Raw genomic sequence first — 23,374 nt, 5'->3', positions numbered from 1 at the left:
AAAGATGAGAATCAGTTCAAATGATCTATGCAGAGGATGCGGTGACGAGGAGGTGCATGAAGACACTCCGCACTTTCTGTGTCACTGTCGCGCATTCTCCCATCAAAGGAAGAAACTGCTTGGCAACTATTTCTTCGGGGATTTATAAGAACTCTCTAGTACGCCAGGTACGAACATTCTGAACTTCGTCAAAGCCTCTAAATGGCTTGACTAACTGAACACATACATAGGTTTTTCTTATTACCTTGAGTAGCAATACTCACGATTATCACAATGGATCTGTATTGATCTACGTGTGACGGTAAAGATATCAACTGTCAGCCCCTCAACCTAACCTAACCTTAGGTTGGCAGTATGTTGTCTTTTAATTCGCAAATATTACCAAATAAAGGACACTCCCAACTATTTCGAGTGCGTTCCATTCTTTTGATGACACAAAACAAATAAACTTTTTCTTTAACTCAACACAGAATGAAATCAATAATAATCGTATGTATTAAGAGCTCAAGCAAGCAATTTGTGCAACGTATTGGGTTTTTTTGAGAAAACGCTTCGAGTTTTAAATGGACCAGTCAATACTGCTATCAAAGGTGCAAATTTTGGATCTTTTTCTGGAAATGATAAGAGAGGTCGAAAAATTCCGCGAAATAAAACAAGCGAAGCTGGAATAGTTTTAGTAAACAGCCACATAGAAAGCTTTCCAGTCATGGAATCCCGTTATGTGAGGAAATCGACGAAGAAATTTTATCTTGACAATAGTTTGTCCATTTGGAAAATGTATGACCTTTATCGCAATGATTTTTGCAAGATGCATAATGTAACTGAAATTGTCAGTGAAAAATCTTCCAGGAGAATTTTTTGTAACAACTACAACTACTAATTTTTTAGACCAAAAAAAGACATTTGCGCAATGTGTGCAAAATATACTCAAGCTTCTGAAAAAGGTAAATGTAATAAATTGGAAGCAGATGAAGCCAAAAATATAGATAAAATGAGATGCATTGATGATCCCAAATTCTTAACTTGCACCTTTGACTTGCAAAGTGTTCTGTGTTGTGTTGGTAAGCTAGGAAGTAATGAGATAGGATCAATTTTAGCCTAAATTTCAACTTTTAGAAAAGATATTTGAGTCGAAAATCAATTTTTACCAATTTTGAGTAATGTTTTTTTTAGATTTTTATTTTTTATAAACAAAACTGTCCATTCGATTTTTCTCAAAGTTTTATCAGATTTCGAAAACATAATTCTCCATTGCACAAAATTGTTTCGGAGATGAAATCATATTTTATCACGTTACACTATGTTATAAAGGGTGATTTTTTTGAGGTTAGGATTTTCATGCATTAGTATTTGACAGATCACGTGGGATTTCAGACATGGTGTCAAAGAGAAAGATGCTCAGTATGCTTTGACATTTCATCATGAATATACTTACTAACGAGCAACGCTTGCAAATCATTGAATTTAATTACCAAACCCAGTGTTCGGTTCGAAATGTGTTTCGCGCTTTACGTCCGATTTATGGTCTACATAATCGACCAAGTGAGCAAACAATTAATGCGATTGTGACTAAGTTTCGCACTCAGTTTACTTTATTGGACATTAAACCAACCACACGAATGCGTACAGTGCGTACAGAAGAGAATATTGCGTCTGTTTCTGAAAGTGTTGCTGAAGACCGTGAAATGTCGATTCGTCGCCGTTCGCAGCAATTGGGTTTGTGTTATTCGACCACATGAAAGATTTTACGCAAAGATCTTGGTGTAAAACCGTATAAAATACAGCTCGTGCAAGAACTGAAGCCGAACGATCTGCCACAACGTCGAATTTTCAGTGAATGGGCCCTAGAAAAGTTGGTAGAAAATCCGCTTTTTTATCGACAAATTTTGTTCAGCGATGGGGCTCATTTCTGGTTGAATGGCTACGTACATAAGCAAAATTGCAGCATTTGGAGTGAAGAGCAACCAGAAGCCGTTCAAGAACTGCTCATGCATCCCAAAAAATGCACTGTTTGGTGTGGTTTGTACGCTGGTGGAATCATTGGACCGTATTTTTTCAAAGATGCTGTTGGACGCAACGTTACGGTGAATGGCGATCGCTATCGTTCAATGCTAACAAACTTTTTGTTGCCAAAAATGGAAGAACTGAACTTGGTTGACATGTGGTTTCAACAAGATGGCGCTACATGCCACACAGCTCGCGATTCTATGGCCATTTTGAGGGAAAACTTCGGAGAACAATTCATCTCAAGGAATGGAGCGGTAAGTTGGCCACCAAGATCATGCGATTTGACGCCTTTAGACTATTTTTTATTGGGCTACGTCAAGTCTGAAGTCTACGCAAATAAGCCAGCAACTATTCCAGCTTTGGAAGACAACATTTCCGAAGAAATTCGGGCTTTTCCGGCCGAAATGCTCGAAAAAGTTACCCAAAATTGGACTTTCCGAATGGACCACCTAAGACGCAGCCGCGGTCAACATTTAAATGAAATTATCTTAAAAAAGTAAATGTCATGGACCAATCTAACGTTTCAAATGAAGAATCGATGAGATTTTGCAAAATTTTATGCGTTATTTTTTTAAAAAAAAGTTCTCAAGCTCTTAAAAAATCACCGTTTATAAAATTTAATTCAAGTCTCTAGCTCTCTCTATTTAGGGTTAACCAAAATTTTCACCTTATTTTTAAACTGCTATGGTAAAAAAAACACCTACGCAATTTCCTTGAGAGCCCTTTCTGCATCTTTCTGCCTTATTATCTGTATAGCAAAATTTATTTGAAATCGATAAGTCTTCTCGTTCTTGAGCTATGGAAGACGAACGTACGAACGTACGAACACACACGCACGCACAGACATCTTTCTAAAAATCTTTTATTTCGACTCTAAGGACCTTGAAACGTCGAGAAATGTCAAAATTTTCAATTTGACAAATCTGACCCATTACAATAACTTCCTGTGGGAAGTTAATAAAGTGTATTTCCTTTTATATTGTTAATGTTAATATAGTTATTTCCTTAAACTTATCTCAATAAAATATCAACGTTAATCAATATTCGAAAGATTTTGTATTCATTTTAAATCTATGCGCGGCTACCAATCCGGCAAGAAAAAGTCATTATATGAGTTTGTTGGTACTTTCTTAAAGATTATTGCATTTAACTCGAAAAGTTAAGGTCTATCACAATTATAAAACCTTACTCTACTTTCTTAACTGTGAACTTTATTGAAAACTTATTAAATAGAATTTTAAACTAAAATTATTCGTTGATACCTCATTATCTCCAATACACTCTATACGCACATACTGAACTTTACCTGTCAACCGACGAAATATAACTTAACTTAAGGGATAAACTTTCATCAATTAATTAATTAATACATCTTTTTCATCCTTTTTATTAATCATGAATGCAGATAGTATTTTCATAGTCGCCTTGCTTTTTATTTAAGAACATTAAATGATTTTTTTACTTTACACATAAAACAAAGCTGACATTAATTGCTTGTAATATTTTTGTAACCCACTGTAAACAGCCGCCTAGCCTGCCCCTGAGTTTTGTTGACAATACTTGAAGTTGTATCCAACAACACATCAAACCTAAGTATGACGAACCAAAATCTCAAGTGTTTGTTCGATACTTGAAAAATCTTACATTTGCGTTCTACGTTTTATGCCACCATAGTGCTCAGTATTTATTAAACCCTCGTAACAATTCCTCTCACATTTTCATCCGAATACTCTAAAATTATAAGAAAAGATCTCATTTAATTTAATTTATTTCGAATTATTAAAGAAAATTATATTTCATTTCATTAAAACCGAATTAAAACCGTTACTTTGTTTGTTGAGAAAATAAAAGAAACGTCAAGTCAAGTTCGTTAGAGAAGAGTTTAATATTTAGATATAATCAACTCAAGTACTCTTTTGTATATTGGTTGTATCAGTGTTGCCATCGTGTTTTTTTTGGTATCTTTAAACAAATTTATTATAATCGACCAAAATGAGTAAAAATGCCGATTATAGCGTAAAAGAATTATCTGAAAATGCATTCTTTGTTCAAATTTTATCTAACTACCCGAATATGTTCCAAAGGCCAATTACAAAGTCAGAACGTGCCCGGCAAGAATATGCTCGTTATGCATTAACTCATACTTTTAATGAGAAATGTAAAACAAATTTGACAATTAAACAAATTTCACGAAAAATCAACAATATGAAAGCTAGGTTAAAGGATAAAAACGCTCGACATTTACTTGGTGCAAAAACCGTTAAATATCATGATTGGGAGAGATTGTTTTTGAAATTGTGGACAGGGGTTGATCATTTTCCATTGCAATGTAAGTTTGAATGATATTTTTTAACTGTCAAAAAAGCTGTTGAAATTCAACAAAAAAAAACATTTTTTTTACAGTTGGTGATGAAACTGAAAACACGGAGACAAGTACTTTTCAAAATGCATTCAATCCCGAAAATATTTCCTGTATGTTGAATTTAAGAAACAATTTAGTTTATCAAAAAATTAAACAACTTTCTTCTTTTCTAGGTAATTCAACAGATTATTATTCTTATAAAACAAATCAACAAAAATCACCAACAACACCACCATCACCAACAGAATTCAAAACTAAAATTGAACCTGAAGTAAATGATATTGAAAGTGTTTCAGATGTCTCAAATGCACCTCATTGGAAAATTGAAGTAGATCGACCAGAAACAACAGAACCACCAACAGACGAAAAAGAAGAACAATTCAATGATATTCATAACGTTGATGATGATGATGATGACGACGATGACGATGAACGTGATGATTATATGGATGATGATGATTATGAGAAAATGTCAATGGAGAAACTAAGACGTATTGCTTTGATTTCTCAAACAAAAATGTATAAAGCACAAGAATCTGCTGCTAGATCTAAGGAGAAATTGAATGAATACAAATTAATGATTTTGAAACGAACTCATGAAGGAAATTTACGGAAATAACTTTTTAATTTATTATAAGAAGTTTAGATTTAAGGGTTATTAATTTGTGTACTTAATTTTTGTCTAAGAAGTGTCATGTTGTAACAATTTTCGTCACAAGAAAAATATATTTTAAGTTTCTATCTAGTTTTTGTAATAAGATTGCATTTCAAAAACAAATAATCTAACATTTGAGGCAAGAGATTTTAAATAAATCATGAAACGGTGAATAATTTGATGTTTGGTTGATGTGATTTTAACTAAATGTCAAATTATTATACAATAATAATAATAATATGTGTTTCTATTTGAAACAATTCGAATCACAGATTTATGTCATCAAAAATTTAAAGTGGATTTCAATATTTCCCAATGACGGAAATTTTCAACCGACCTGTCAAGAAAATTCCTGTGATGGATTTCAACTAGAGATGGCAGAGTAGATTACGTCAGGTAATCTACTCGGTAAACTACGTGTTGTTAATTGGATAAACTACACGTTTGATTTGTTTCATTTCCTACCCTAAATTTGTTACGTGTGCTACCTTCACAAAAAACGTTAAATTTCAAAAAGAATTTTAAAAAACGAGTGAATAAGTAACGACTAACAATTGAAAAACACTGAACTATACATAAGACCCAAATATATTGCGTAAATGAACTAAATCAAGGAATTCGATTTTTTATGAAAGAAAAATGCAAAATTAACAATCATCTGTTTTATTTTTGTCGTTCATTTTAAGAATATAGTGTATATGATATCTATCAATTTTTTGGAATGTCCTTGGTTAAGCCTGTTCCGAATTTCCGAGAGTTAGTTTTTCACACCTTCACAGTTATCTTTTCGATGCAATTTAGTGGTTGAATGGACATTTCAAACTACGTTTTGACGTCTACCGCTACGTCTGCTACATTTAACTACGTTAACTACATTTAACTACATTAACTACCTCATTTATGTAGCAGACGTAACAAATGTAGTAAATCAAAAACAATTGCATTTCTGCCATCTCTGATTTCAACTATGAAAACCAATGATAGCCATAAGTAGCCCTTGTAATTCGGAACAAAATCGTTTTAGGTGCCAGTTATAGCTATCTTGAAATCGATCCGGAAAAATGTTTGAATCGTTATTTGACGGTCTTTCCCTTTGATTAGAAATGAAAATTATGTATATATGTATCAATCGATCGGAAATCACACACAGAAGTTTTTTTTATAAAAAAAATTTGGTTGCACATTTATTTTTTTCTAAAAATGTATTTTCTATTTTCCGGGCGGAAGTTCATTTTTCTGAACAGTTGATTCTTTTATGTCCAAAAATGGAACGAATCGTTCCAATGATTTGTGTTTCAATTTCACTCAATTCCAATGACAGATTTCTGTCAGAAATAGTTTTTCGGCTGCATTTCAACCAGGAAAAACTTTGCTGGTTTGTTTATTTTGTTTTTTGTTGACGGTCGGAGATAATTTATTAAAAACAAAATATATAGAGAGTGAATATGATTTGATTTGATAAAGTGTATTGTTAAAAAATTTAACATTTAAATCTTATTTTTCAGACAAATGAACCAAATACAGAAAAAAATAAGAAAGCAGGAAAACAAGGAGTTCGAGGCAAAACTTATAATGGAAGTGAAGAATCATATTTGATTCAGCAATAAACATCGAAGGCAGGCTGCATTGGAGGACATATCCTGTATTCTGGGCAAATCAGGTTAGCACATTTGACTAATACTTGAATATAAATAGTCAATATATATTGGGCGTTTTTCTTTTTTAGTTCAGAGCAGAGCTCGAACTGTCAAAAAAATAATTGTGTTTCTTTTTGAGCTCTGAGCGTTCAGAGCTTCAAATTCGTGTTTCTTTTTTAGTTCTGAACATGTTCAGAGCGCGCTCTGTGAGCTCAGAATAAAATAACAGAGTAAACGGAGTAAAATGCTGAGCACAAACAATTTGATATCTGAAAGCCGGGAAATAAAAAAAAATCATCATCAAAACAATAAAAATGGCGGAAGAGGCTGGTTGCTCTGGTGTAGAAGGTAAGATAATTTTGGAAAAACTAATTGCATATAGCATTTTTATGAATCAAATTTATTTCAGGCGTCAAATGGACCAACGATATGACTGTTTTTCTGATTAATTTGATTAAGGAGAATTTTGAACGCCTTCAAACTAACATAAAAAAAACTATATACCAAAAAATGACAGTTTAGTGCTCAAGTTGTTTCATAATTAAATCAGAGAGCTCTGAACATACTCTGCTCAGAACTCTACTCTACTCTACTCTGTTCGCTCAGAGTATGCTCAGAGCTCAGCTCTGAACTAAAAAAGAAAAACGCCCATTATATTTATATAGAAATGGAGTTCTCTGAGGGATTCGTTCCGAAGCTACTTCAAGCTAGAAAGCTATGTTCCGAGTGGTTCAGGGCAGTATAAAATTTGTCAATTTCCAAAGCTTGCGGTTCCTTATTCCTTATGTATGTTTTGTTTATTCACTTCTTTGATGTTTTCATATATTATTTTTTTTGTTTTAAAGTGACTGTGGGAACTACAGCGAGGATACAAGTCAGGTTGAGGTGAACGCACTCGAAGAAATTATAGACATTGTTGGCGGCCATGATGAGACCCTGTGTTCCCAAGCACCATTGGAAATGCCAGGTCCTTCGAATTCCGAAGCTTCGACCTCTAAAAAAAGAAATTTGAGGAAGCGATACTCTGATGCTACTCGGGTGAACCGATTGAGCGGGTCCTAACAGCGATCGAAAACATCGAAAAGAAGAAGCCGATGGAGATATTTTTCCAGAGCATTGCTCAGCAAGTGGAACATTTCAACCAACTACGACAAATTAATTTTCAGAGAAAAATGTTAGACTTGTTGGCTAAAGAGCTTCTGGAAGATGAGCAATAGCTGAAGCCTTGTGATATTTTTGAGTTTTTCTCAAGAAGTGATTTTTTTTATTTGTATATGTAAATAATTTATAAAAAATGAAGTTCCTAATTTTGGGTTACTAGTTTTAAGATGAAAAAAAAATATTTTTTAAAAATGTAAGTTAGGCTTAAAAAAAATGATGTTCCTATTATTTATGTCACTAGTTATAAGATATTAAGAAAAAAAAATTAATGGAGTTAAAAAGGTATGTTTTATAATTTTCATATATGCAAAGGATTAAATTTTTCGTTTTTAGACAACTTTGTGGTATTGAAACTCTACGTTTCCTTCATTAACCATCCAGTTGGCAAATTTATTTCTAATGTTAACAGCATTTGAAGTTGGTTGTTGCATCTTTGTTTCATGATCAACAAGTGGCAAGTCGCAATGCTCGTGGTCTGTGGGTTTGGCTTGCAAATAGTTGCAAATGCAACAGCACAATATCAAAGGCTTCGCAACTGATGGTTGTACCCCGAGGGGTTTTAAAAGAATTCTCCAAGTATGGGCAAGGATTCCAAATGTGTTCTCTACTATTCTTCTAGGCCTGGAATGTCTGAAATCAACAACGTAATTAATTTGTACCTACACTGCATCAAAAAATTGCACATACAGCACGTTATTTTGTTAATAATAATCCATATATTATTAAGTAGCAATAAATGAAGAAAACGAAAACATTAGATATATTGTTCATCTTTATATGTGCACAAAAAAAAACTTAAACAGTTAGTTATTGATTTTATTAAAAAAAAACGAACAAAACAAAATTCCAATCCATAAATTTAACTCAAAAAATTGTACATACATTATACAAAAATTAAATTTGTACAATTAAAACTAAATATTAATATCTCGTATGATATCCTTTTGCTTGGATAACCTCTCGTAAACGATTTTTCATAGATGTTACCAACGTTTTGGTTTCTTCAGCAGATATTTTATGCCACTCATTCTGAAGCACTTGTTTTAGCTCCTCTCGGTTGGTTATGTGGTGTTTTCGGACTTTCTTTTCCAATAAATCCCACAGATGCTCAATTGGATTGTGATCAGGGGATTGGGGAGGATGTGGTAGAGTTGCTTTACAATTGTAAAGCAGCCAAGTTCTTACTAGCTGGGAGTTATGTTTGGGGTCGTTATCTTGGACGAGCATAAATCTGTTACCTAGACCCAACTTTTCTGCGCTGTCTTTTAAATTATTTTTTAAAATTGATAAGTATTGGAACTTATCCATAGTATTTTCAACAAAAACTAGATTACCAACCCCATTCGCCGCCATAACGCCCCAAACCATAACATTTCCACCTCCATGTTTTACAGTCTGTGTTAAATTAGCTTTCTTCATTGAGGTGTTAGGTTTACGCCAAACAAAACGTCGCCCATCAGAACCAAAAATATTGTACTTACTTTCATCCACGAAGAGTACCTCCTCCCAAAACACATCAGGTCGGTTGATGTATTCTTTGGCATACTCTAAGCGCTTCAGTGCATTCTTCTTTGAAATAAACGGCTTTTTACGAGAAACACAACCTCTGTATCCTTTAGTATGCAACAAGTTCCTTATGGTTTGGGGATTTACTTTTGGGTGTCCTGATTCCTCGAGACGTGTAGCGATTTGTGGTGCCGACATTTTTGGATCCGCCTTGACCATCCTCTCAATAATCCGTTCGGTTCTTGTTGACAGAATTTTTTTCCTGCCTCTTCCAGCAGCAATCTCATACGAATTATTTTTTTTGTAATGACTTACCACAGATTGAACTGTGGGTCGAGGCCTTTCAACAATTTTTGCTATTTCTGCATAGCTTTTTCCATCTTCTTTTAATTTTTTAATATCCACAGGAACTTTTTTATGATTTTTTTCCATTTTTTTTTTAATTTTAAATAATCATCCAAACGACCTCACTTTTACGCTTTAATTGAGACTTTAAACATCAGAAAAACTCCAACACTTCATAAAAGCAATTAAAACGGAGAATATTTACTGTTACTTCTAAACAATGCGACTTGAAAATAAGTGTATGTGCAATTAATTGAGTTAAATTTTAAGTGCAAGCACATTTTGAGTTTTTTTTCAAATAACGTGACATTGAATTTTTGTTGTCTTTACACAAAAAAAATATACTCATTCATAAGAACATGATTTGAGTGGAAATAAATTGTATAACTTACATTTAGCCAAAAAATCATGTTACATATCTAATATATACTGCTGTATGTACAATTTTTTGATACAGTGTATGTACAATTTTTTTTTTAATAGATGAAAATACTGTTGAATCTGAATTTGACCCATGAGCTCCAATGCTAACCATTACAAATCTGTAATTTGCGTCCACTATAAAGCCATGACGATTGTCAAAAAACACTTTTTATAGTTAAAATTGAAGCTTCCTGAGTTTCGTGGAGCGAACATTCTTATATGCTTGCCATCAACTGCTCCTAAGCAATTTGGAAAGTTCCAGGTTTTTAAAAAGCCATCCGCGATATTTTGTCATTTCTTCAGATTCTGACACATTGATAGAAGAAATTGTTTGAATGATTCAGTTTCGAACAGTTATTTTTCCCATCAAGTGCTTTGTCAAATTAGCCGTTCGGATTCGGCCTAAAATTGTAGGTCCCTTCCATTCCTCACAACAGTACTCGCACACAGGAATGGTTGAGAGTTGTAAGTCACTAGGCCCTGGTTCACAACGGACTGTTGCACCACCCAATTTATTTATTTATTTATAAATATTTTTCCCATCAAAAATCGGAATGATAAATCAGCAAAACTGTCTTCAGTAGCAAGGAATCTTTAAGTAAATCAAGCAATTAAATATTCTTAAATAAAATATGCGTACAATTTGTTTTACCGTAGTGTGAGGCAAAGTTTTTCCTTTGAGCTTATAAAGTCCATCGTTTTTCGGAAAAGATTATTCTTTGGTGAAATATCATTTTGGATTTCATTTAAAATGAAGTAAAATTGTTCTTTAGCCATGCGCAAATATTCGTAAAATTTCATTGGGCATTGTTCTAAACGCTGAAACAATGTAAAATATTCTCCGTGAAGTTTTCGGGCACGATATAAAGGATGTACTTGGTAAATTCGTCTTCGGAAACTGTAACTTTTTCTATTTTTAATGCATGGTATATTGTCAAAAGCAACAATAATTTCCTTCTTTTTTGTACATACATAATTTTTTAAAAACACTTTTTTATTTTCTAATATTTGTTGCAATCAATTAATTGAGAACACTTGAAAAACAAACAAATACAATTCACTTGATTTATTTCAATGACAGAAATTTTTAATGACAGAACCTGTCAAAAAAATTTAAATGTTCCTTGTCAATGATGAAAACCAATGATAGCTATAACTGGCGCCTCACTAAAAGCGTTCATTTTCTTTGCATTCCCATCTGACAGTTTTACTTTCAATGATCAACTCTAACCTCAAATGATCAAGTTTGTTGGAAAATATTTGCTGTTATAGCTTTAAAATTTTTGCTGATGATAGCTTTAAACTTTTTTATAGAAGTGAACGAGACGTATTAAAAATATTTTTTAACATTGAAAACACACATATGGCAACACTTAATATGTACCTAGTATACTTTACAATACTTGAAAGTTCAACGGAATCGAATGAATATTTTAATTTGTATTGATTTTCACTTTAAAAATAAAATCAGTTTATTTCCTATTTTAAACAAAAAAAAATAAGGGGAATTTCCAGATACACAATATGGTTTGTGAATACATATGATATAGAATTTTATAGCATCCCAGGCAACTGAGGCAAGATGAATTAACAATAGAAAGCAAAACATAATTTTTGAAGTAGGTACTCAAGAAACCACTTGAAAAACTAAAATTCACAACCCCCATCGAAAAATAATTCAAATTAAGTAAACTACCCTATCTTCAATACCGGATAGAACATCGAGCATGACGGAACGAACATACGAGTATACAGTGGATTACAAAGAGGTTCGGTGTTCGCTTGTAAACAAAACGACAAAATGTCACATATTAAACTAAATGAGGTCTGTTTATATTTCAGAGTTCTCAACTATCGACGAGAAAAGACTCTTTTGGCAGTAGTTAAATAAAATTTGGATTTAATCCGTTTTCAATTTAAGTTAAGTGTTTATTTTTTTAAATATTTTTTTCATTTAGTACCCGTGGCATGATGGTTAATGCGTTGGACAGTCATGCAAGAGGTTTTGTGTTCAATCCCTGCCTGTGTCATCCAAAGTTTTTTTCACGGGTACTGCCTCTTGCAAGGAATTGACAAATCCTTTAAGAGTAATTCTTGTCATGAAAAATGATTTCGAAGTGTTTGCACTGATACAATCAAAATATCCCAAAGCCTTAAAAATGGTTAAGAAATATATTAAACCAGGAGTTTTTGTGAACACTGATCATTAAATATTGGGAAAATGGTCCTTAACCCTAGAAAGATAACCTACGTCGAATTGACGTATAAATCATGTGTATTACTTATGGGCTATGAAATATGGTTATCTTTCTAGGGTTAAAACATGGATCAAATTTTTAACAAAATCTCTTGGAAACACCAAGAAAAGTTAAGAAAGTCGATACGGGACTTTCTTGGAATAGAATAGAGATAGCTTGATATATACTCTGTTCATCTGCCGATTGGTTTAAAATCTCTTTTGAGTGCTCGGCAACATTTAAAATATATAAACTTGACAAATTGTTTACCTATGGTCACTGGGCCTTACCAATAATCAAATTTAGTGACGGCTTAAATATTTAAGTGGACTCTAAATAATGAATTATACGAATAATCAATTTAATAGTCAGCTTAACGCTAAACGTTACTCTAAATTTTGGAGTAGAGAAACGCTTGTTTAACTTCTTGATTAAGTGTAAACGTCATTTTCGTGCTGTCATTCTGACAGTTTTTAGCAACAAAGCGAAGTAGGTCCGTTAACTGGACACCAGCAATGAAGGAGTTGCTGGTGAAGCAGTGAACCCGTTTTCTATGACAGTGCAGAGAGTAAAATCAACAATTGAAAAACACTCAAAGCTAAATTTAAAGCTTGGCAGAGCATTCAGGAAATTTCCAATGCCTCTGGCTATTGCTTTACAGCCAAACAAATAAGAGAGCAATGGAATCGGCTAAGAAATAACCTTCTGAGATCGACATTGAAATGTCGTCAGTGGAGTTCCAATTAGATAATGCAGGATTTGATAGCGATGCAATTCACTCATATGAAATGTAAATTTATTTTTCTATTCAAAATAAATTTATGTTGACCGAAATCATATTTTATATTCCAGCGAAAACATACCACTACCAGAAACACCACCACAAGTTAAAACACCACCCAAATTTAAGTCACCCAAAACAAGGTCACCACATATTTTTTTTGGATTCGGATACGTATCTGTTAAGTACTTTTCACATGAGCACGACCAACGACCAACGAATGAACGAATATTCGTCGATTTTGACGTTTCTTTCACATGAGAGTTTTTAATTCGTCGCGAATGAAGCCACAGCCGAACACCATTCACCACCGAAACCAAAATAAGAATGATTTTTTAGGTTAAGTACGCGCGATTATTTTATTCGTTGCGAGTGTGGATTATGTGGAACGCGAATAAAGTTTGAAAGTTCGTATCAACTATAATTTTTTTCGCGACGAATAAATTTGTTTTCTTAAATTTATTAATATATTATATTGAAAAGTAAAAGTATGTATCATAAATCAAATAGAAACTATATTGCTATCGTTTTGTTAAGAATTTGTGTGGAAATATGTCTTCAAACGTATATAAACTCACATTTTGTAATTCATTCGTCGTTCGTTGGTCGCGCTCATGTGAATACTACTTTAGCATCCCGAAGTGGGGAATGTCATTTTGACAGTAGCTGTCTGCTTGGCAACAAATGTAGTAAATAATGTAATAGAGCACAGTTTAGTTAAAGACGTGTTTAATTTGGTTATTGGTTAACACACAAATTAAATTATTTTAAATTTAAAATTAGATTAAATTTCGATTTCGATTGTCAACAAAAAACAATAAGGCAAGTTTGATTCAATGAAAACATTCAGCTAAGTTGATCAATAGTAGTTTAAAATTAATAGTCTTTTCATACCAATCCCAAAACCGGGTTTTCGGCAAAAAGTTTTCGAAAACCCAAAACACATTTTCATTTGACATTTAAATTTATTAAGCATCGGGTGTCAAATTTTGTTTGCTGTTTTGATTGCATTAATTTTTTGAAGTAGAAATCTTAAAACATAGCTTAAGCTTATTGAACAGCTTTTGCTAAACAATTTGACAGTTTTTACGAGTAGAGCCACAGGTTTTAAGCACTATTCACATGAGCGCGACCAATGAATAACCGAATATTCGTCGATTTTGACATTTCTTTCGCATGAGAGTTTTTAATTCGTCGCGAATGAAGTTTGACAAGGAGCCACAGCCAAACACCATTCACCACCGAAACCAAAACAAGAATGATTTTTTTAAGTTAAGTACGCGCGATTATTTTATTAGTTGCGAGTGTGGATAATATGGAACGCGAATAAAGTTTGACAGTTCGTATCAACTACAATTTTGTTCGCGACGAATAAATTTGTTTTCTTTAATTCATTAATATATTATATTGAAAAGTAAAAGTATGTATCATAAATCAAATAGAAACTATATTGCTATCGTTTTGTTAAGAATTTGTGTAGAAATATGTCTTCAAACAAATATAAACTCACATTTTGTAATTCATTCGTCGTTCGTTTGTTACGCTCATGTAAATACTACTTTAAATCGCTTTAATTACATTGACACAGAAATATCGACATCAACTTTACATAGATCTCAACACTAAATTCGATTGAGCTGTGAAAATTCATATGGTTTGTCAATGTCATATTTTTAATTCGTCTATTTATTTTGGTTGTGACAATGGAAGAAAATCTTATAGAATTAGTTAAACAAAATAAGTCATCACTAACATTGGGCAGGTTCAGGCGACATAAGGGACTTGAAAGTAAGGCAAGTTTCTAGCATCTGATTGGCCAAAAATCAAATGGGGTGGCGCAACAGTCCGTTGTGAACCAGGGCCTAGTGACTTACAACTCTCAACCATTCCTGTGTGCGAGTACTGTTGTCAGGAATGGAAGGGACCTACAATTTTAGGCCGAATCCGAACGGCTAGTTTGAGATAGCACTTTTTCATGACAAGAATTACTCTTGAAGGATTTGTCAATTTCTCGCAAGAGGCAGTACCCGCGAAAATTATTTTTTTTTAAAATTAAGGTGGCACAGGCAGGGATTGAACCCAAGACCCCTTGCATGACAGTCCAACGCACTAACCATCATGCCACGGGTACTACCATCTGATTGGCCAGCTGCCAAAAAATTCCTTCCAATTAAGGCAACTTTATTGGAAAGTTGTCTGGAAAGTTAGTAAAGAAAAATCTTCCTAACTACCAAGTCAAGTCAACTTATGTCAAAATGACAACTGATCATATTTTTTCATTCAAGTGAAAGCTGAACTTTAATACTCTATAATTTATATATTTTCTGCACAATTCCATTTAATGTTTTCTATAAGTAATATCTCTCTACAATACAAAAAACAAATCGTAATGGACTTGTAGCTTTTCTGGGAAGTGTTTTGAAGTAAATAATGTGTTTGGTAGTTCTTGTATTATGAACTTAATGTAGATGTTTGTGAAGAGGGTTCTGAATTTGAAATTCATAACACTTGGAAAACTAACTAGTTGCCTTGGTCAAAATTTACGAAATCTTTTGTTTGTTCGTGTTTACGCTGTCAAAGAAATTAAATGCTGTCGAAGTTTGAATCTACTTCATATGACTTTTAAAGTTTTCTTTGTTGTGTTGTGGCAATCAAGATCAACAGTTTGTCGTGATTCTATCTCTCCAACTTCAAAATCTCAATCAAAGTGTAGAGTTAAAAATGAATCAGCTGTTTCTGTTCAAACAACTCATTGTAAACTCGTCAAATATTGTTGAGTGTACTCAGTTTTAACTTTATCTTAACTTTAGCTTAACGCTTAAAGACTAATGCAAAAAATAAGCATTTTAATTAAAGCCTTATACTTACTTACTACTTTAAAAATTTGATTGATTAAAAACCATTTCCTCTGAGATTTGCTAAAAAGCATGAAACGAATAATCTCCAAATTAAGTAGACACTGGTCTATGATAGAAGAAATACATTCCATAGTGGTCAGTCAGTTATTAATTAAGTTAACCTCCTTCTATATTATAAGGCATCATATTTGTAAGTGCTGACTAAAAAAGATATAGATACTATATTTTAGAACAGACTCAGAGCAAAACAAGCTCAAAGAAACATTTTCAATGATGAACATTAAAAAAAAAAAACAGCTTTATGGACAATCTAAAGAGCGCGAATTTACTGAAGGTCGAGATTTCCACAATTATTGTACACATAAAATGGTTTGGATTATTTTTTTTTTGCTTTTCGTAGGATATATTACACGCATCTGTTGGATGATTATATTCCTCTTCAAATCTTCGTCAGTACAAAAAAAAAATGCAAACAATAAAGAATCAGAAGAAATATATGATCAGGAAATCTTTCATTTAAGACAATCAAGATTAAAGAGACACACAATAACGGTGTTGGATGATAGAATTTATGTACTTTAATGACATTTGAAATAAAGATGTGAAAGTGTTTAAGATCGAATAAAATTCTATGTATATGAAGGTTAAATTATTTTATCTAGGCAAATTTCTTTTGTACTGATTTGTGGTTTTTCTTTAGAGATTATGATGAATTAAAATATAAAAATGTTAATCAACTAATTAATTTAATCAACAAACTAAAAAAAAATCGTCCAGGATCAATTTATTCAACCGCCTTTACCTGTGTATGTTATTATTTCAAAAGTTTGGTTAAATCCAACCATTTACTTTATACTTAACATTAAAGAGTTATTACCCTCGTATAAAAAAAGGCGTTACAGAGCCTCAAAATATTAAAAGAATATTCCTGAAGGTTATGTACTAACCTTATAAGTTTATAAGTTGCTTGGTTTTTTCAATCACTTTTAAATTGTTGCTTTGTTTGTAACGAATGTTGTTTTTAGAAGTATACAACTTAAAGTTGGCAACACTATTTTAACTAGAAGCCATTTTTTCAGCTGTCAAGTGATTTATTTTAAGTTTGGTTTTACGCCTGAACAACAGATTTAAATTGTGGACAATTATTTTGAAAATCATTATTCTGTTTATTCTGTTCGAAACACGGATCGCGTGAATTTTGTTAAGTAATAAAGCTCACTTTTGTTTTGAATGGATTTGTTAATAAAACAAAACTGCCGTATTTGGAGTGAATCTCGGAGTGTATGGTGTGCTTTATGGTTTAGTGGAACAATTTTTCGATACTTCTTTAAAAACGATGCTGGTCAGAACGTTACAGTCAATGGTGAACGTGGCAGCTGTAGAGCCATGATCATAGACATTTTCGTTTACTAATGAAACAACCATGACGTGCAGCAGCTGTGATTTTAACAATATGGTGCAACATGTCACACATCTCGTTCCACAAATTGGTTATTACGGACCTGCCTGTTGACTTTCAAGAACGCGCGATTTATCTTTTCTTAACTATTTTCTGTTTGGATATGTGAAGTTATTAGTCTTCGCTGATAAGCCTTAAAAAAAATGACAACTTGCAACATAAAATTGGGTGTGTTATTGCCGATAAATGGCCAAAAATGTTGTCCGAGCCAGCGATGGCAATTATATGTCGAATATTTAAATTTCTAATTAAAATTTCAAATGAAGTCAATTTCATGTCAATTAAAACAAATCGTCTTTGTTTTATTCCATTTCTTTAAAAGAAAAACGTTTTACCAAATTTCATTATAGGGATCCATATTCTAAGCAGAAACGCATATAGCAGCTACTGAAATCGCATAATTAACCTCAAAACTTAAGCCTTTTTGCTAATGACTTATTTTACGTGCCAATTTAAATCACAGTTGGAAAAATAAGATCACCAAGATCCTTAATATGATTTATTGCAATTCATTAGGTTTAATTTGGAGCTAGATCTCGTAAGACAAGCCAATATTACTATCATTGCTTTCACTTTTTATAACTGTTTAAGACTTATGTGTTAAGTCTTTTAAAAGAAATTTGATAGTTTAATTTATTCTGTTTACAAAATTTAATATTTAGTTTTCCCCTAAAAGCACAGTGATAAACTCCGGGATACAATTCGTTATTATCTGACAAGCGTTATCTCTCTCTCGCGGTGTAAACAAAAATCGTAGTAAATCCGATAATCTTTAGGTTGATCCCGTTAAAAAATAATTGGTACCTAGCTTTTCCCGGGCGCCAGTTCCAATATATAATAGAATTAATAGGCTGTTATGCGATAAAACTGTATTAAAACCAATGACTTTTAGACTTTGATTAGGATTTGATATTTGGTTTTCTCCGAGCGCCATTTCTAGTTTAAGAAGCAGTTATATATAAGTCTGGTATATGATAGTTCTTACAGTTTATATCTCTTTCTTTTTTTCGGTTTATATGATAAAACTGTAGTAATTTTAATGATCCTTAAGTTGATTAAGTTTACAAAAATTTGTATTTCACTTTTCCCGGGCGCCATTTCTAGTATAAAGTATCTGTGATAAAAGACCGGTAAACAATTGAGCTGAGCCTTGTCAGCACACATGCCTAGACGTAAGAGAAGGATGACAATACCAAAGAAGAATTCTATGAGCTCCTCGTCAAAACATATGAGCAATGCCCCAAAAACGATGTTAAAATTCTCCTGGGAGATTTTAACGCCAAAATTGGTAAAGAAGACATCTTGGGTAGGTCAATCGGAAAACATAGCCTACACGACATCACATCTGGAAACGGACTCAGGCTTATCGACTTCCTAGCTGAGAATAAAATAGTGTTGAGTAACACCAGATTCCCTCGCCCAGATATCCACAAAGGTACTTGGCTGTCCCCCGATGATCGAAAATGCAACCAAATCGATCATGTTGCTATTGACGGAAGACTCTCCTCTAATAGATATAGATTCCGACCGCTACCTAGTGGGTGCTAAAATGAGCGTACGAATGTCCATGGAAGTTCTTAGGGAAACAACAATCTCGAGGAGAAGATTTAACGTAGAAAGACTGCAGACGGAGGATATCGCCAGTGCCTTTGCCGACCGAGTATCCCTAGAGGTTCCAAAAACCCTAGAATAGACGAGTTGTGCCCAGAGACCCACTGGCAGCTTTGCAAACAATCCATCATCAATGCTGCAGAAGAGGTGCTAGGTTTCTCACAGCAGCCGCCACCAATTAACCCCTGGTTTGACTCCGAATGTGCTCAGGAGGCATACAGATTGTGGCAGCAAAGGTGGACACGATCTTCCCGCCAGTTCTAGGTCGACAAGAAAACGGATGAGAACCGCTTGCTCATAAGAAAGAAAAAAACCCAAGCAGCGTGAAGTCGAGGAGATCCAGGGATGTTTTAACAGGAACCAGGTGCGAAGCTTTTATAGAAGAGTAAAAAAAAACACGGGATTCACTAGCCACCCTGGAGCCTGCAAACATAAGGAGGGGAACATTCTAGTCGAGACGCAGTCAATGCTAAAAATCTGGAGACATTATTTCAACCAGCTGCTTAATTGTGATGAAGTCAACTATTCCGCCAGCGAGTCAGCCAGCCACGTCCAATTGGTTGACGATCTAGAATTCCACCCACCCGGCCAGAGTGAGATCAACTTAGCCATCACCAGGCTGAAGTCGAACAAAACGGCCGGCGATGACGGTCTGCAGGCGGAGCTTTTTAAGTACGTTGTGCAGATCTGGTAAGGAGCATGCATCAGTTACTAAAATTTGGTTGGAAGAAAGCATGTCCGACGAGTGGAACTTAAGCACCATCTGCCCGATCCATAAAAAAGGTGACCGCCTTCTCTTTGCCAACTACAGAGGCATTATAGCCTTTTAAACATCGTGTACAAGATCTTGTCCAGCGTATTATGTGAACGCCTGAAGCCTTTTACCAGTGTGGCTTCAGGCCTGGAAAATCTACCAACGACCAAATTTTCACTCCACGCCAAATTCTGAAAAAGACCTAAGAACATAACATCGAAACACTGATCGATTTTAAAGCAGCTTATGACAGTGTAGACAGGAATGAACTATGCCGTGCCGTGTTGAGTTTTGGTATCCCTACCACACTGATATGACTTATCAGGATGACGCTGGAAAATGCTCGTTGCTGCGTCAAAATTGCAAGACACTCGACCGAAACCTTCGAAACCACCAGAGGACTTCGACAAGGCGATGCGCTGTCATGTAGCTGCTTCAATATTGTTCTTGAAAGCATTGACGAGTCTGAGGCAAAGAAAATGGGTCTTGACATTAACGAGGAAAAAACAAAGTATTTACAGTCGTCAAATAGAGTCGATTCACACCGTAGACTTGGTCAAAATGTGACAATTGACAGGTATAACTTCGATGTGGTAAACGAATTTGTTTATCTGGGAACTGCTTGTAATTCTGCAAATGACATCAGCGCGGAGATCAAACACAGAATTATCCTTGCTAATCGCTGTTTCTTTATCCTAAGTAAGCAGTTGGGGAATAAGACCCTATCGCGAAGTTCCAAAGAGGCACTGTACAAAACTTTAATCATTCCAGTCTTGCTGTATGGTGCAGAAGCATAGCCCTGTTCCAAAGGGATGAAGGATCTCTTGGTATCTTCGAGAGGAAGGTTCTGCGTACGATCTATGGTCCGGTTTGTGTCGACAGGTAAAGTAACATTTGGCGAAAAAGATTTAATCAGGAGTTATACGAGCTGTACAGCTACGTGCCACTAGTCAAAAACTGCGTGTACAACGCTTAATATGGCTAGGACAGGTCGAGCGAATGATCATCAAAGCTCCAGCCTGTAATGACTGAATTACAAATACGCTTCAGCTGCGTTACGGTGGGCCTGCTTCGAGGTTGCTTTGAATGACATTTCTATTATTTCATCTCTCCAAAGAGCAAATATTTTGTTTGTTGACATTTTTTTACAGCTGTTGAGCTGTCAGACAAAGCAAATGTTCAGTAAATTAATAGCTGAATCACAAACACCCTTCAGCTTCGGCTTCGCCTGACGTTTACGAGTTCAGCTATAGGAATTCAATGCAAGCTATCACAATGGAGCTTCGACCTCACATTTTTTTTGACAATCGTTAGGAAAAGAGCGTAATGTATCTTAATGTGACTCCAAACGGAAGCTTTAGTTCAAGACAGCTCAAGGACTGTAAGAAATGTCGACAAACAAAATATTTGCTCTTTGGAGGGATGAAATAATAGAAATGTCATTCAAAGCAACCTCGCAGCAAGGTCACCGTAAAGCAGCGAGGCCGAAGCTGAAGCGTGTTTGTGATTCAGCCATGAAGGTATTCAACGCCAAGCCTGAGGGAATTAGAAGCAGAGGCAGGCCTCATCTCCGGTGGAGTGATCAAGTTGAGGCCGACGCAGCAAGCTAGAGATCGAGTAAGCTGGCGAAAGTTATTACTTGAAGCCCAAGAGCACTATGCGCTGTAGCGCCAATAAAGTAAGTAAGTACAAAATTGACTATGAACTTAATCAATATTACAATAAAATACTGCAATCCGTCTACCATCTGTCTATATTCATATAAGGTTTCTTCTACAATTTCCCTAAAGTCAACTTATGCAATAAAAAAAAGAGGGTCACTTGCATAGGTCAAGATTAAATTTACATCTATAAAGACAGTCTGAAAAAAAAAAACTATAGACTGCAGTCCCCGCCCAAGAAAATTATAATCCCATAAACATAAAGTCTACAAAAACAATTATGTACTTATACATACGGACCGGCTCGGCTGTGAGTATCATAAATCGGCATCTTATGAAAGGTCAACACCTGCTAGTATAGACTATACGCAAGCACATTATAATTTATGACATTAAAAATTATTCTATTCCGCCCTTGCTCTCTCTTGTATATACCTACATATATGAATTTTAAGTATATGCCAAATGAAATCAATACAAGACAAAAAGACACAACAACCTCAAGCTCAAGCCCGCTTCAATGCATTCCCATTGCACTGCACTTACTACACTGTAAAGCAATTGACAGTGAGTGTAGGCAGTACAATTACCCCCAAGAACAAAATAAGGGTTAGCTTTAAACAAACAAATGACAGAAAAAAAATCAAAAGTAGATACTTACTTCTTTTGTTTAAAAAATAAAAAAAGAAAAGAAAAATTAAATTACCGCAAAACTTTAAATCATATTTTCATCTATCAAAGAGTTTGACGTCGCCGCCGTCATAGCTACAGATACACATTTTAATCCGCTCTATTATACGGCAAATAAGATTTTAAATTCTCAAATCTGAACTCTCAACCTCCTCGCCTTCGCTTTCGCCCTCATCGTCGTCGTCGTCAACGTTTTAACCACCGTCGCGTCGCCGCCGCCGCCTGCCTCGCCACGGGCGCGTGTTCGCCGTACAATTTAACCGATTTCCTCTCTTTATTTTTTCTTCTTATAACCAAACCAATTACTTCATCATAACTTTCGTGTATTGTAGTTGTTGGTTCTCTCGCAAAAATAATTCTGTCTCCAATTTTTAACTTGAGCAAAAGCTTTACAACACCAGAAAACAGAAGCTTTAACGCTTCTCCATCCCCAGAGCACAAAATCTATCAGCTCTAAAAGATTCAATTCGAGTTTTTCATCATCATCTGGTCGAAACTTTTCGGAGAAGAACAAAAAATAATATTCCGCACCCGTATACGCAGTTGGTTGTTATAGCGGTTATCTTAAAATTTTTATAAAATTAAATTAAATTTTTTAAAAATATATTCTTAACATAAAACGGGAGTGGTTGTGTCCTTGATATTGATATTTCTTTAAATTTTACCATCGTCATTTTTTTGAGAATCAAAAAGAGAAAAAAGAAGAAAAACTATTCAAAGGAATCTCGGGATTTTGGAAATTTAGAAAATTTAGTGCCGGGTCAATAATCGTGTGTGCCATTCACCACCACAAAATTCAAGGATACCAAAGGAAGCAAACTAAATCAGCAAATATGCAATCGTTGTTAGTAGCAAGTGCAGTTTTGCTAATGTTCACAGTCCAACAAGGTGAGGATTCTTTTTTCTGTTAAAAAAAGTGATATACGTATTTTTCGCAACCCCCAAGGATACACATCGGAAAACTAAGTTGAGTTTAGGTTACATAACTTTGGTTGGTGTATTGTAATCTCCTTTGTGGCAGTTTTAAAAAGCGGGTTGGGCACAAATAATGGTGGATTTTTGGGTGGTGGTGGATACTTTATTGATACCACCCAAAGAGTAAATGGGTTCGTCCTTTTTTCGTTTAAGGATGATTATTGAGAATTTTTGATTCCACATTTTGTATATCGATTGGATTTCCTCCAGGATGTGCAAAAATTTGGTAGGTATACCATAGAAAGATCCCTC

At 34.3% G+C, this 23,374-nt stretch overlaps 2 protein-coding genes and 2 long non-coding RNA genes across 5 annotated transcripts in view; 3 read left to right on the top strand and 1 right to left on the bottom strand.

The window, feature by feature from the left end:
• Positions 1–3,461: 3,461 nt before the first annotated feature.
• On the bottom strand, positions 3,462–22,297 carry LOC129949820 (uncharacterized). 2 transcript variants are annotated; one of them, XR_008782059.1, is made up of 3 exons: positions 22,164–22,297; positions 3,652–3,738; positions 3,462–3,596 (listed from the first exon to the last, which is right to left on the bottom strand). It is a non-coding gene; the product is annotated as an uncharacterized LOC129949820 (long non-coding RNA). The 2 variants fall into 2 exon arrangements; XR_008782060.1 differs by lacking the exon at positions 22,164–22,297 and adding an exon at positions 3,836–3,890.
• LOC129949817 (uncharacterized) lies at positions 3,786–5,092 on the top strand. Its single transcript, XM_056061476.1, has 3 exons — positions 3,786–4,336; positions 4,411–4,479; positions 4,543–5,092. The coding sequence occupies exons 1-3, from the start codon at positions 4,000–4,002 to the stop codon at positions 4,986–4,988; spliced, it is 852 nt and encodes a 283-aa protein (XP_055917451.1). The 5' UTR covers positions 3,786–3,999; the 3' UTR covers positions 4,989–5,092.
• Positions 6,719–7,311, top strand: LOC129949819 (uncharacterized). The gene is made up of 2 exons (XR_008782058.1): positions 6,719–7,009; positions 7,071–7,311. It is a non-coding gene; the product is annotated as an uncharacterized LOC129949819 (long non-coding RNA).
• LOC129949818 (uncharacterized) overlaps positions 22,278–23,374 on the top strand; it is a 19,453-nt gene continuing 18,356 nt past the window's right edge. Inside the window, exon 1 of the mRNA XM_056061477.1 lies at positions 22,278–23,035. Coding sequence (XP_055917452.1) covers positions 22,981–23,035 — 55 coding nt within the window. The 5' untranslated portion in view covers positions 22,278–22,980. The remainder of the gene's footprint in view (positions 23,036–23,374) is intronic.

The sequence above is a fragment of the Eupeodes corollae genome, chromosome 3, assembly GCF_945859685.1.
Source record: "Eupeodes corollae chromosome 3, idEupCoro1.1, whole genome shotgun sequence".
Taxonomy (NCBI): domain Eukaryota; kingdom Metazoa; phylum Arthropoda; class Insecta; order Diptera; family Syrphidae; genus Eupeodes; species Eupeodes corollae.
Note: the sequence above shows the minus strand (reverse complement) of the source record. Positions and strands in the feature narration are given on the sequence as shown.